Genomic DNA, 14,553 nt, shown 5'->3' with positions numbered 1-14,553 from the left:
TTGCAAAGGGATAATTTTTAAATTAATATAATAGTAACAACAACAATAACAATAACAATAATATTACTGACAGAAAAAGCAACAACAACAATAATAATAGAGCCCATTCTTGTCCAGTTGGCTGAGAAGCGAGGGCACGTCCCCCTCCTCTGCCCCCGCGGCGAGCGCTGCGCGGTCCCGTCCTGGCGCAGCCGCCCGCGCCCCGCGCCTGCCCCAGCCCACCGGGGGGACCTGGATATCCCTGGAAGCACAACAGAGGGACGAAGCCGGGGGGAAAGGGCTGGGGGGAGGGAGGAAACGAAGCAGCCCTGAGCACTAAATGCAAAGGTTCAGGCTCACACTTAGAGATCAACAGTTTTCTTGGGAGCTAAATGGTGGGAGCGGATCCCCACGGGAAGGCGTGGGCATGTGGCTCAGATGGGTGCCGGGGTGCCACTGTCCCCCTGAACGCCGCTCTCTGCCCCTGCAATTACCGGGGAGGTTCCCCTTCGGCTGAGGAGGAAAATGGAAGAAAGAAAAAAGCCTGGATGGAAAACAGGGGGGAAATATGTATGAATACGCATCTGTTTAAATGTTGGAGCAAATGGTGACAACAGTGAGTGCCCAAGACAAGCTTCCACTTGGGGAACGGAGGTCAGGATCTGCCCTTTCTAAAATGGAAAGGCGACACGATGGACATCGGCTTCATTGTTGCCCCTTGTAGTCGGCTGGGGCGTGCAGGGAACCTCAGCCTTGCGGGGAGGGGGACACAGGCACTCAGGTGTTGGCCGGAGAGGCTTCCACAACCCAGCCCAGGAGCACACACCTATGGGCGCGTTCGTGCGCAGCGCCGGGCAGGGAGGGGAGAGGGGGCGATGGAGAGAGGTGGGCTATGGCGGAGGGGGAAGAGGGAGAGAGGATACGGAGAGGGAATTGTCGCTGGGCGATTTCCAGTCCGCCTGGCTCCACCCGGAAGGGCCTTTCTGGGAACTTCTTCGTGGGTGCTGGGCCGGGCCGCGCGGATGCGGCCGTGCCCGGGCCGGGGCAAGTGCCCAGGTGTGCCCGGCAGCCCGCGCGGGTTCCGAGGGCTCCTGCCTCCATCCTGCCCGCTCCCACCGGGCTCAGGGGAAAGAAAAATCCACGTCATTACCAAGATACAGAAGCACATTTCTGATACTATGGGATATCATTTTGCCACCCTACAAAAGGCTTTAAAATCACTTTGTGCCGCTGAACAATGAATACTGGGAATTGCTACTATTTGTTTAAAAAAAAAATTAAAAATTAAAAACCTACAGCCTACAAAGGAATAAATGCCTAGAGCCTGTGTTTCTTCCTCGGATCTATCACGCAATGTCGATATATCAGCAATAAAATATGATGGGCCATACAGTATGATGAGGTTTTCTTAAGAGGAGCGAGACAGAAAGGAATCCATTACAAGAACCTTTCTCCCTTCCCCAGAGACGGTTCTCTTCTGGTGACTGTACCCGTCGCGTTTTGACATATCAGCCCACGAAAAGCCTCTCGGCCGGCGACCCCCGGCGCTGAGAACGGCTGTAGGGAGGGGGCCGGGGGTGGCTGAAGAGCCCGGTAAAGGAGGGAGGTCGCGTTTGCCCAGCGTGCAGGGGAGGCTGAGAGCGCCCGGGCCGCGGGGCAGGGGTTCGGCACGGCGGGGGCAGCCGGGCCGGGCCGGGCCGGGCCGGGCGGTGCGGGGCGGTGCGGGGCGGTGCGGGCCGGGCGGGCAGCACGTGCGGCGGCGGCGCTGCCGTGCGCGGGCGCGGGGCGGGCGCGGGGCGGGCGCGGGCACCTTCCGCGGGCGGCGGGGCCGCGTCATAAATATTCAACAGCACGTGCAGCCGCGCCGCGGGCGCGCATGCGCCGCCGGGGCTGCCGCCGGGGCGCTCGGCGGGCGCTCACACACACGCACACACACACACACACACACACACAGACAGACAGACAAACAGACAGACAGACACAGCCAGACACTCACATCGCACACACGGGACTCGTACGGAGCACTCACACGCTCACGCAGCACTCACACGCGCATCACACGCGTGCAGACGCACACACGCATCCACATCGCTCACACAGAGCTCACACACACAGAGAGTACTCGCACAAACACACACACCCCACTGACACGCACAGAGCACTCACACTCACTCACAGAGCGCTCACACACATGGCACTCACACGGAGAGTGCTCACACAAACACACACACACCCCAGTGGCACACGCAGCCCACTGACATACACACCCCAGTGACACACTCACCCCACTGACACGCACAGAGCGCTCACACTCACTCACAGAGCGCTCACACACAGAGCGCTCACACACACACACACACCCCACTGACACGCACAGAGCACTCACACTCACAGAACACTCAGACACAGAGCGCTCACACACACACACACACCCCACTGACACGCACAGAGCACTCACATTCACAGAGCACTCACTCACAGAGCGCTCACACACACACACACACACACACACCCCACTGACACGCACAGAGCACTCACATTCACAGAGCTCTCACTCACAGAGCGCTCACACAAACACACACACACACCCCACTGACACGCACCGCCCCCACGCACAGCCGCGGTTTCCAGGAACCGTCCCCAGGTGGTCAGTCCTGAACGTCCCGCCTGCCCCCCGGCCCCCGAAAGAGGCAACATCAAGCACAAAACACATGGCCCGGTGGGGGGAAGCTTGCTGATGTGGGGGTATTTTCCCGGGCTTGTCGTATCTTCACTCTTTGGTCATATTTCCTCACGGGATTTTTGAAGTGAAAAGGGTACTAAAGGATCTTACAGTTCTGCCCCGTGCCAAAACACAACTTTCATTTTTTTTGCTAAGCAAAGCCGTGCCCAGGTCTCGACAAGCAGCATGTGAGGACTCGGACTTGAGTGTGCCCCATTGATCCTGCACCCTCGCTGCAGCTACCCCAGACAGCTAATTCTGTGTTTGGGTCCCCAGATGTAAACACATGCACAATCACAGATGCACACATCGAGCATTTTTTTAATAGCAGTTTCATAGAGAGGTAGTATGATCGTATATATCTAAAAGGTAATTAATTTGATTTATTATACTTGAAAAATCCTGTCTGCAGTACGGCCGTCATCTGGAAACTTCATGCTATTTTATACTATCGTTCTAAAGCAGAAATAAATGTTACGAATTGATGACAGCTTGCAGCTGCATGATAAAAATAGCCCCTTCTCTTCACAGGATCGTGTTTCATGTTATCGAAGATGAACCAAATCTGACCCATAGACGTCCGCAGCAGGGGAAAAAAATGATGCAAAATAAAAACCTTGGCCATTTTTAATAAACAGTGCTCCCTAAAACGCAGTACCTTTGCGGGGAAATGGAATCCACCTTCATACGTTCAGCAGGTTCAGGAAATCAAACCTGCCCCTCATTCAAAATAGAAATCTCAATTATTAATCTCTCCGGGTGAATTTGGAAATTACACCCATTCTGTTACAAATGCCACCCACCGTACAGAACACTTGCATTGAGGTTCTGTGAGCCTTCGAAAATGTACTTCCGTGTAAACACATGAATGTGTGTCCTCCTACAAACACCGCTCTTCCTTTACGTACAAATGTAGATAGAGGGAGAGGTAATGTACAGATACGGACATATTTGTAATACAATCAGCAACGCGAACGGTGATTTCGGTGAGCTTGTGTGCATCTGCGGCAGTGACCGCGTGTCCCGTGAGCTGTAGCCACAGCACAGGCGGTGTCCGTGCCCGCCACGGGACCCTCCGCGCCCGCGGAGCCGCTCCGCAGGCCGGGCTGCGCGGCCGCGCTGGGCCCCGGCCGGGCCTCTCCGCCTTCCCCGGCCTCTCCCCGGCAGCAAAGCCCCGCTCAGCAGGGAATCGCCGGGCACCTTTTGAGGAAAATGTGCTGATTCCCGCAGGAACGCCGCGCTGACCGCGGGATCGAGCCCTCCTCTCGAGGTGCCCGGCGCGCACGTGTGCGTGGGGCGGCCCCGGGCGGGCACAGCCACGGCGGGCACAGCCACGGGCGGGCACAGCCACGGACGGGCACAGCCACAGGCGGACACAGCCACGGGCGGGCACAGCCAAAGTGGGCACAGCCAGAGCGGGCACAGCCATGGACGGGCACAGCCAGAGTGGGCACAGCCAGAGCGGGCACAGCCAGAATGAGCACAGCCACGGGCGGGCACAGCCACGGGCGGGCACAGACATGGACGGGCACAGCCACGGGCGGGCACAGCCAGAGCAGGCACAGCCACGGGCAGGCACAGCCAGAGTGAGCACAGCCATGGATGGGCACAGCCATGGACGGGCACAGCCACGGGCGGGCACAGCCAGGGCGGCTTGGCGGGCGTGCTGCGGGTGCGAACGGGGTGCGTGCGTGTGCAAACGCAGATGGAAACTTTGTGATGGTCGTACACAGTGTGCCTGGTACCTGCACAGCCTCCTTCGTGGGCGTATCGCTCACGAATTCCTCTCCCTCTGAGCTCCAGCGGCAAAACGCACGCGGGTTCTTTTAGCGACAGGTCACTTGACATACTCTGCCCTTTCCAGAGGGGCTCTCCTTGCCCGTCCTGCCTGCTGGAAGCGGGCTTTGCAGCGGGGCTCTGGCTCCGCGCCGGCCGCGCCGGAGCTCCTGCGGCCCCGGGCGTGCAGCGGGGCTCCTGCGCGCTCCGGCCCGGCCCGCGGCCCGGCTCGCTGCTCGCTCCCTTTGAAAGTTGCTGCGAGAGGAGCGAGGGTTCTGGACACAGGAAAACTTATAAAGTCAGAGCCGTTTACTAGCTTGGCCAGAAAAGCGGTAAATAAAAGCGACGATGCTCCGTGCATCAGCCCGGGGACTGCTGCTTCCTCACCGCTAAAAGAAGGGCGATAACCAGACGAGGCCAGCGCGGAGCGGGTGTCCCCATTTCAAACAGTGTCTGGACTAAAGAAGCTAACTTTGCCTTATGAATGCCGGACTTGCCTCTTAATAAATTCAAGCGATCACTCACAAACCATTAAAGCGACCTGAAAGGCGAGTCTTTCGCGGGGGAAGTGGAAGCGCCTGATTATTGTTTTGCATTTAACTTTCTGCGCGCAAACGGCACAAGCACGGCCGGGGGTTGCCACCCGAGAGGGGCCAGCACACACAGTCCTCCACACACCCAGCCGAACAGCCTCCTGCACTCTCCCCGTCGGCACTGCCGTCCTGCTTTGGGTATCTTCAAACACTCCCCCGCGGCAGCGGGAGCCTCCGCGGGCGCGGGAGACTGCGGACGGCAGACATCGGACCTAAGCGTTTTGTCTAGCCCGGAGCAGGCAGCGCGGAGCGGCGCGGGGCTGTCGGCACGGCCTGCCCTGGGCTGCGAAATCGACTTTTCCCACGCAGGAAAAGTACCGCGACACCATCTCCAGAGCCAGACATCGGAAAGAAAGTGATGGCCCCCGTTGAGGCTGGAGAGCTGGGATCGGTGCTTCTCCTCGCAAGCCTTCGTGAATAAATCCGCAAAGGGAGCCTTGCTAGAGGAAAGTTGACTTTAGGGACTAAAACAGCGCAGAACCCCCCGAGAGAAACCTCACAACCTCTCTGCCTGAAAAACATCTCTCTCTCTGCCGGGGATTTCAAAGCACTGCTCCCCTCTCCAGAGCCAAGCGAACAGCACAAGCACCAGCATGGCGTGGACTTGAATTCAGCATTAACAATTCCAGCCCCAGTGATCGTCGTTAATTCAGAACATACACGGGATGGAGATCAACCAGTATCGCACAGTTCCCCCTCAGCCCAGATAAAAAACCTACAGCAGCAGCAGCAACAACATTAGAATCATCCTTTCTGCTGTAGGACGCTCAAACAAACCTCAGACTGAAAGTTTAAAAGAATACTCATTAGCCAAGTGTTCCAATACACACAAGTAACAGATCTGTGTTAAGCGACCACTAGGGACTTTACACGAGTTCAAAGAAAGTTGCAATACGCATCTTTAAAATATCTCACCCTCACCACGTTTCTCCGGGTTTACTTTACAGATGGATGGCTCAGACGAGCTCAACGATTCCTTTTTTCTTAGATACGCCCAGGTTACAATTTTTATAAACGATGCCCGGTAAAATCGCCGAGACAGTTACCCTGAAAGAGTCGCAACAAAGCAACATTTTCGGCGCATGAAACACTTTCCCCCCCGGCTCTTTTGCCCGGTGGGCTACATTTCCTCAAGTCCCAACACTTTCTGCCCCGGTCCCACCGGGCTCCAACTTTTCCTATCTCGCCAAACCCTGCAAGGTGGCGCTCTTTTCATTGAAAACTGGTATTAGCCTTACAATAATAACATTTTGTAGAAAGTAAAGTTAAAGCGAAGCCTTCCCACGGGTGCTGCAGGGAGCAGGCGGCGATGCCGAACTGACAAGAGTAGGGATTGGGATGAGCAAGACAAACTCTCTTTTTTTTTTTCTTTTCTTTTTTTTTTTTTTTTTCTGGAGGGGTGGGGGGGGGGTGAGGCGTATGCTCTCGGGCAGTGGAAAGTCTCTCCGAGGGAGATCCCCAAATGTTACGGACAAAGGGACATCCTTGCGGAGGGCTGCTGAGAGGCAGGGCTGTGCTCGGGGCGGGTTAGCGCCGGGGCTGCGGAGTGCCCGCACTGACTGAGGGGAGAGCGGCTTCCCCCGCACCCCCGCCCCCCGAGCGGTTAATATGGCTATTGACTCGCTGTACACATAATATTTCTTTAAAGAAGCTGTTAAAGTGTCATCTTGGTCTACTGGAAGGTCAGTTTGTGCAATTCACTCTATGACATATCACAAGCCCTCGCAGCTTTAGCCAACCTCATGATTTGTGTTGTCTGTTGATATGTTGTCTGCTTAATGGGGCGATCATGCAAGCTACAACCAGGAACAAAGCCCAACAGTTCCAACAACCGTAGCTAAGTTAGTGGAAGCAGTACAGCTTGCAAATCTATCAAACTAAACTGCAAGGAAGACAATCTGATTTAGAGAAAAGGCGTTCTGCTACAGTCATTAAGCACAAGTAATTTAGATTTTTTATATTGTCTTCTCATTTACAAATTTACTGTATCAACGCCAGCCAATGGAACGAATTTCTTAAGTAAATGAGAAATAAATAAAAGAGATAGAAAGATAATCAAATTACATAAAATAATTCTTATGCCCTACATTTATTTTTTTAGAAAGCTATTAACACTAGCAAAATTATAGTAATAATAATAACATAGCATAAGAAGTAATTGATTTAAATTAACATCACGTTTTAAGGAATATCAGCAAAGAAAAAAAAAAGAAGAAAAAAATCAAATAGAAATACACACAACAACAACAACGGCCTTCGTGAAACAGTGCTGTACTTCTTGGAGTAAAAGGCCCAAGGAAAGTCATGAATCCACTGCCTAAGAATTAGTTATGGTCATAAATGCCTTAAATTAAAATAGCAACCGAAATCTCCTCTGTTTTAAATCTCCTAATATATGTTATCCGAATTAATTTAATTTAGGGACCCAGTCTATGCAGATTCATGGACAGTGTTGGACTGGAATGCAGCACTTCTCGTGTAACAATTCCCCACATTAATATTTATGTAGCATATGCAATCTATTTCTGTTATTTTTATGGTTGTTATTCTATGTCTGCAAAGGTCATTTAAATTATACTGCGGCCGAAAATTTGTTTCATAAATTTTGATATAAATACTAATTACACACTATAGTAATGCCAGCAGGGATCCTTTCATTTATCACATTTATATCACCTTCGCTGCTTTAGTGATGACATAATGGAAAGCAGTGAAAAACTGGGACAGTTTTATTCTAATATCCTAAAGCTAGTAGGAGTTGCAGCAGGTTGACTTAGTGAATAAGAATTCCTACCACAATTCTTGGGATTTAAGAATCTTTAATAAGGTACGAAATGTTACCAAACAGTTCTGTAAACTAAATTTTACATACCAATTCTTCTAGCCATAAATATTGAATATCTTGTAACAGGTATAACCGGACCTTTACATGCGGATAAATATGGAAATTAGGATTTATATACATTATGTTCTTGTATTTGCCAAAAGCAACGGACAGATATAGTTTATATCTTTTTTTTTTTTAATATCACTTTACATAAACAAATGTAACAGTTTGACACGCAGATCCAGGCTTTCACTATACGAATTTCTTGACAGGACGTGTAACAACATTTTACTGCACTACTTAGACTGGACTTTGGGACGAAATGTTGCACTTTATACAAAAAAGCACATTAATACCAATAATATTCTGTTAGATCGACGTTTAGACTGTAATAATACAAAGTAATTCACATTTTGATACACATTTACTAGAACATTCTTGCCATTCAGTACAAATAGTTGAATTTCTACCTCTTCCCTCTGCCCCCCCACCACCTCCGCCCCCCCGCCGCCGCTCCCGCCCGCCCGCCCCTCCCCCCACATATATGCAAAGACCACAAATCCACATATCCCCTTATTCAACTTGCGATATAACTATTTACAAAATCAAACAGTACACTTTTTTTGTCGTTTTGTTTTTGATGCTAATAATTCTGTATTTACAAGAGGGGATGGGGGGGAAGGCCGCTGCCCGAGCAGACATGCAGTTGGCGATCTCTAATCAGTGGTTTCCAGTGAAGCCCTACTACACAGTTGGCATTTGCCCTGGTAACCTTGTCTTCTTATGCATTCTACTAACCCCTTCGCCTACCAAGCCTTGGAACAGAGCAGAACAGTCAGGAAAAAAAAAATAAAAGAAAAAAAATTAAGGAAAAATAAAAAAAAAAAAAAAGAGAGAGAGAGAAATAATGGAGGACAAAAAAAAAAGAAAAATATTTTTAAAAATTAAGTCTTCATTTTACTCAGTCCTGGGTCTACTGGCAGCATTTTATTTTTGTTTGCTCATTTAAATTTTGATTTCAGAGTGTCCATTATTTTGGAGTCTTTAAATAGGGTATTTGTTTGCTCGCTTGGGGCTTTTTTTTTTTTTTGTTTCGGTTTGTGTTTTGTTGTTGTTGTTGTTTTGTTTTAGCGTTTTAGACGTACCATTCGTTAAAATTTGATGTAAGCGTGCTGTGGCTGGACGTGTGATGGACTGCGGAGGAGGAAGGGGATAAGGAGCTGGCAGTCTGGTTTTCTGTGGATGGAGACACGATGGTTGGAGGGGTGGAGGACTCGTAGCCTGAGCTGGCGGCGGGAGAAGGCTGGGACCCCTGCGAGGATGATTCATGGACCTGCAAGAGAAAACCCGGGCAGAGATAGAAGCGGCGGCGGACGGAGGCCTCGGCCTGGGGATGCGCCAGCCCCGGGGACCAGCAGCGGGCCCCGGGCTCGGGCTCTCCTGCGGGGCTCCCCGGCTCCAGCCCCGGCCCCTGCCCGCCGGGCGAGGCCCCCGGCCGCCTCCTGCCGCCGCCTCCCTGCCCCTCCCGGCCCAGCCGCACCGACCGAAGGCCCCGCGGCGGGGCCGGGCCCGGGCTGAGCGCGGCCCGGCGGGCCCGGAGCCGGGGCCCCGCTGCCGGCCGGCCCCGGGCCGCGCTCCGCCCGCAGGCACGGCCGCGCCGGCCCCGCCGCCCTCCGCCCGGGCAGGCCAGGCGCCCTCCATTTACCTTCATGTGCTTTCGGAGGGAGCTGGGGTGCGTGTAGGACTTGTCGCACATTTTGCAGAGATAGGGCTTGTCGGAAGTGTGCACATGCATGTGCTTTTTGCGGTCGCTGCTGTTTGCAAAGCGCCTGTCACAGCCCTCGAACTCACACTTAAATGGTTTTTCACCTATTGCAGAGGGAAGGGGGAGGGGGGGGGAAAGGGATCTGATTAAGCAGGGCCGGCTGGATCGCTCATTGTCACCGCACCGCCGGACGGAGCCCAGGGCTCCATTTCAAACACTCGCAACTTTCTAACTTCAGCGCGGCTCGAATCCCAAAACCTTGCTTCTAGTCTCTATCCTTTCCGGACCTCCGACTCCCGCAAAGCGCCCGTTTCGGAGAGCAGGGGAGCCAAATAACTTTTTTTTTTCGCCCCTTTCTTTTGGAGGGGCGAGTTTCCTTTCAACCCCAGTCCCGGGCACCTCTCCCTCTTCACAACGCTCCGAGCGAGAGAGCAGGCGTGGTGGGATATTACACACGATCCTCAGCGTCTGGTTTCCGATTTTATAGCTCGTTCTCGTAATATTTTACTCTCTCATCCCCCCCAGCCCCCTCCCCCATATTTTCTTGCAATATTTAAAATTATCCTGTCCGGGAAATCAGCGAGAGGGCAGCTCCACAAACCCTCGGCAAAAGCGCTGGGGAAAGCGGCTCTGGCTTTCAGCGTTCTGGGGTGGGAGCAAGGGGAGATCGCTCTCCCGGCCAGAGGCTGCTGCATTCCCACCTCCCACGAAGGAAAAAGTTCTCAGGAATACCGGCGCCTCCCCTCCGCACAACAATAACACAGTAACGCGCCGGGCTCGGTTTGTTTAATATCGCTCAACGGAATTAAATATTTACCAAGCCCTGAATTGCAGAGAGGAGACGAATGAGCTGCCTACAACATTTAGCACAATTTCTCATCGTGCCACAGCCAAAACTGCCGAACAATAATTAATTAAAACCTATAAATTTAAACAGGACAGGTTGCTGCGATCCCCCACCCCACCCCCTCCGCCCTAACAATCCCAGCAGCAAACCCTGCCGTCCTCCCCCTCTGCCTCGGCAGGGATCATTTTCTTTTTGTTGCTGCTGCTGGCGTGGCTGTGACCGAGCTCTTTTTGCAGCGGAGCTCCGAGCCGGCCTCTCCCGGAAAAAAAGCACTGGTCCCTGGACCAAACCCCCTCCTCCCGTGCGAGCCTCGGCCGAGCCGGCCCCCAACCCCTCCGGCACGGCCCCGCGTCCCGCTCCGGCCCCGGCGCTCGGCGCTTCCACTCGCACAGAGAAAAGCGACAGAGAAGGTTACCGTACCTGTATGAGTTCTTTTGTGTATTTTGAGATTCTCTGATCTGGCAAACACTTTGCCACAGCCTGGGAAAGGGCAGGGGAAAGGTTTTTCACCTGTGTGGACTCTGATGTGATTTACAAGTTTATATTTGGCCTTGAAAGGTTTCCCTTCTCTCGGACACTCTTCCCAGAAACATATGTGATTGGACTGCTCGGGTCCTCCAACGTGCTCCACCGTGACATGAGTCACCAGCTCGTGCATCGTGCTGAAAGTTTTGTTGCAGGACTTTTTGGGGTTTGACAATTGCTCGGGCTCAATCCACTTACAGATGAGTTCCTGTTTGATGGGCTGCCTCATGTAACGAAAGAAGGCCCCTGCCCCGTGGTGGGCTGCCATGTTCATGTTCATGTGGCCGTAGCCGTGCAGCTGGGTCGAGGCGTAGTGCTCGGAGCGGGGGCTGGTGACCTGGCCGTACTGGTCGGGTCTGCCGTACATGTCTCCGGAGAAGCCCAGGCGCATCTGCCCGTTCACCACGTTGGGCGAAGCGTGGCTGGTGGCTTGTTCGTGCAGCCCCGGGAAAAGTATATGTCCCGCGGCATCTGTGTGTCCGTGGGGTCCGGCGAAGCTGCCGGCAGCGGAGGCGAAGAGGCTGTGCTGGGCGCTGGCGGCCGCCGCCTCCCCGAAGCCGCGGTTGCGGAACAGAAAGTCCCGGGTGGAGTTGAAGGCGGCGCTGGAATAGGAGCTGACATGGGTCGGGTGGTGGTGGTGCCCCAGGGCCGCCGCCGCGTAGCCGGGCGCCTGCGAGGTGAAGGCGGTCTGGCCGGCCGAGGCCAGCTCGTGGGTGCTGGGGTTGATTTTGAAGGCGCCCATGCCGTCGGCGAAGGGGTTGATCCCCAGCCCCACTTCTCTGTCCGTGACATCGGCCGTGGAGTGGTGGCGAGAGGATCCGAAGGTAGTGACTCCTATGGCGGGATACTGCGGTCCAGCATCCAGAAGCATCTTCCCAGCGTCGATGCAGCAACCAAAAAAAAAGCACGCGCGCACACACACAACGCGGAGAGAAGCAGCAGCAGCAGCAGCGGCGGCGAAAACACCCTCTTTGGAAAGTCAGCGACGATCACCACCAAAGCAACCACATCAAAAACACCCCCTTCGGCATCAGCGCAGGGGGAAGGAAAAAAAAAAAGGAAAAAAAAAAAAAAAGGCTGGTGCGGAAGGGGGGAAGAGATCTTCGCAGTTGCAAATAATAATAATAATAAAAACGTGCTCCAAAAATATTCACTGTCTCTCTGCTTTGACTTTTCAGGGAGGTTTAAGTGGGGAGGGGGGGGTTGGGTGAGCTCAAAAATAAACTGGCTGCAAATAACAATAACGGCGAGAGTTCAACACAGGCAGCAAAAAAAAAAAAAAATTAAAAAAAAACCAAAACAAAAAAGAAACTTCCTTCAGTGATTTTTTTGGCTATAGGAATGTTGCAAAGTGGCCGAGAGATTGTTTCTCTCTCCTCTTCGAGCTTCCCCACACTCACCCGATTTTTTTTTTTCGGGGGGCCTTTTTTTTTTTTTTTTTTCGCTCCGCAAAAAAAAGGCGCAAATCATGCACAATATTGTCTTTTGCGGTTTATCTTCCTGGGGAGAAACTTTCACCTCCTCAGCCGGGCGGTGAACGCGAGACTGATAGCGGCAATCATTCCTGCAGATAAATGAATTGAAAAGACGACACCGTCCCCCCCCTTGATGAATGGGAGCCGGGGGCGGAGCGCCGTGCGGGCGGACGTGGGCGCGCATTGGCCGGCGCCGGCTCCCCCTTCCCCGCGTCGCTGCCCCCGGCCCCGCCGGCTGCGGCCGCTGATTGGCCGCGCCGCCTCATCCATCGCAGGTATTGTGGCGCCCTGACACCGCTCTGACAAACGGGGCTGCGGCAGCCCCAACTTTTTTTTTTTTTTTTTTTTTTAAATATATATATGAGGCTCTTTTTTTTTTTTTTCTTGCTTTTGCCTTTTTTTTTTTTTTTTTTTTTTTGCCCCCACGAAAATATTTCCAGCGCATCTTTTTGTGTGTATGTGTACGCTAAGGAAAAAAAAAATATCTATTATTAGGGTTATTTTGTCCCCCGCTCTCCCTCTCTCTGTCCCTCTGTCTCCAGCACTCTGATAATGATGGTTATGATGATTTCGTGGTGATCCTGAATTTTTAAGATCACTGAGCAACTTTTTAGGCTTTGGAAAGAGAAGCCCTATAGGGATTCGCGTCTTTTGAAGGTGCTTTCTTCTTATTTAAAACTGAAGCTCTCCGAGAGTAGGTGCTGGGTGCTCTTGATCTAATTTTTAAACACCAGGCGTGATTTCTCTGTGTAGCTGACTCTATCCCTCCATCAGGTTTCTGAAATAAATCTTGTTTTCTGCACCCATCAAAACGCAGGTGGGTGAGCACTCTTAACTTTCTAATTTTGTTGTTGTTGTTTCGCCTCCTTTTTTTTGTTATTTTCCTTCTCTTTTCTCTCTCGCTCCATTTTCTCTCGCTGTCGCTTGCTCTCTCTTTTACGGAGTCTCTCTCATTCAGGTAAAACTGTAAATTTTCCAAACCTACATTATTTCTCCTCCTACTGCATGTAACTCACGGTTACTTTTCTCTCTCTCTCTTTCTTTTTTTTTTTTTTTTTTTGGTGGGGGGGGGAAGGAAATTTATTTTAAGTCCTCGATAGGAGCAATGTAAATTTTCTGACATTCAAACCTTTTCTAGTTCACAAATCAGTCACCCTTGTCACAGTTATTGAAATTCCTCAACTTGCCACACCAGGACGGTGGAAAAAGCAGGCGGTGTCTTTGTTGCTGACCAGGCTTTTGATCGCCAGAGAAAATTTACTTACCTTCAGATGAGTGAGCAGAAAAAGAAATAACACTCCCTTTGATTTAGTTAGAAAAATGCAGACATTTGGATTCAGTGCAAACATACAACACTTGGTTGTTTTCTAGATGCAACCCTCGATTAACCTGTCTTTCCCCAGCTCAAAGTCTATTGAAAAACTGTGGATAGTTCTTTTTTGTTCCCGCTACAAAGAGCCATTGACTATATATTAAAATGATTGTTGAAATGTATAAGTATGGTATTTAAAAGCAGAAAACCTTAGTGGCTTAATCAATTAAGCTAAGCAACATTTGTACAATATTTTAAACGATGCTTCGGCTCTTAAAAAAATATCTCAAGAAACTTTAAAATATAGACGTCTTTGTGTGTGTATGTATTGATACACTTAGGTATGTGCCCATGTGCGTACAGATATAAAACTGGCAAATTATTTATTTACTCGCTCGCCTGCATATTCATTAGCTCTAATTATTTTCTAGTAACGAAAACACCAAAAGCTCGCTAAGAGTCAGACTCCATACATTTCGCCTTTGTTCAGCCCTTCACTTGCCTCCTTCGCAGCTCAATCCGAGCCCCTCCAATTCCTAGTTCCAAACAAAGAAACTTTAAACTCATCCTCTCTAATTATAGCCGCTGGTAAGCAATCCGCAGCGCAGGTACTGGGGAGTCGGACGGGCAGCGCTGCTGCGAGAACCCTTCTCGGGCGAGAACTGCCTCATTTTGAGAGGTATAAAATGGCCATTGCGGCGAGAAAACAAACAAACAAACATCAACGACAAT

At 51.6% G+C, this 14,553-nt stretch overlaps 2 protein-coding genes across 2 annotated transcripts in view; one reads left to right on the top strand and one right to left on the bottom strand.

Annotated features, from left to right (window-relative positions):
- Positions 1-8,438: 8,438 nt before the first annotated feature.
- Positions 8,439-12,616, bottom strand: ZIC1 (Zic family zinc finger 1). The gene is made up of 3 exons (XM_054639203.2): positions 10,930-12,616; positions 9,603-9,766; positions 8,439-9,230 (listed from the first exon to the last, which is right to left on the bottom strand). Exons 1-3 carry the CDS (start codon positions 11,903-11,905, stop codon positions 9,033-9,035), a joined length of 1,338 nt encoding a protein of 445 aa, XP_054495178.1. The 5' UTR covers positions 11,906-12,616; the 3' UTR covers positions 8,439-9,032.
- A 320-nt stretch (positions 12,617-12,936) lies between these two features.
- ZIC4 (Zic family zinc finger 4) overlaps positions 12,937-14,553 on the top strand; it is a 35,290-nt gene continuing 33,673 nt past the window's right edge. The window contains exon 1 of the mRNA XM_077183943.1: positions 12,937-13,326. The gene's annotated coding sequence lies outside the window, so the exon portion shown is untranslated. The remainder of the gene's footprint in view (positions 13,327-14,553) is intronic.

This window comes from Agelaius phoeniceus, chromosome 10, assembly GCF_051311805.1.
Source record: "Agelaius phoeniceus isolate bAgePho1 chromosome 10, bAgePho1.hap1, whole genome shotgun sequence".
NCBI lineage: Eukaryota > Metazoa > Chordata > Aves > Passeriformes > Icteridae > Agelaius > Agelaius phoeniceus.
The sequence above is the reverse complement of the archived record's forward strand: the minus strand, read 5'-3'. Positions and strand labels throughout refer to the sequence as shown.

Excerpts from the sequence above, each read along its gene's own strand:
- ZIC1 (XM_054639203.2), bottom strand. The coding sequence starts at position 11,905 with ATGCTTCTGGATGCTGGACCGCAGTATCCCGCCATAGGAGTCACTACC. Across the intron at positions 9,767-10,929 it reads ACACAAAAGAACTCATACAG|GTGAAAAACCATTTAAGTGT; the intron begins GTACGGTAACCT and ends CCTCTGCAATAG. Across the intron at positions 9,231-9,602 it reads CCCTCCGAAAGCACATGAAG|GTCCATGAATCATCCTCGCA; the intron begins GTAAATGGAGGG and ends TTTCTCTTGCAG.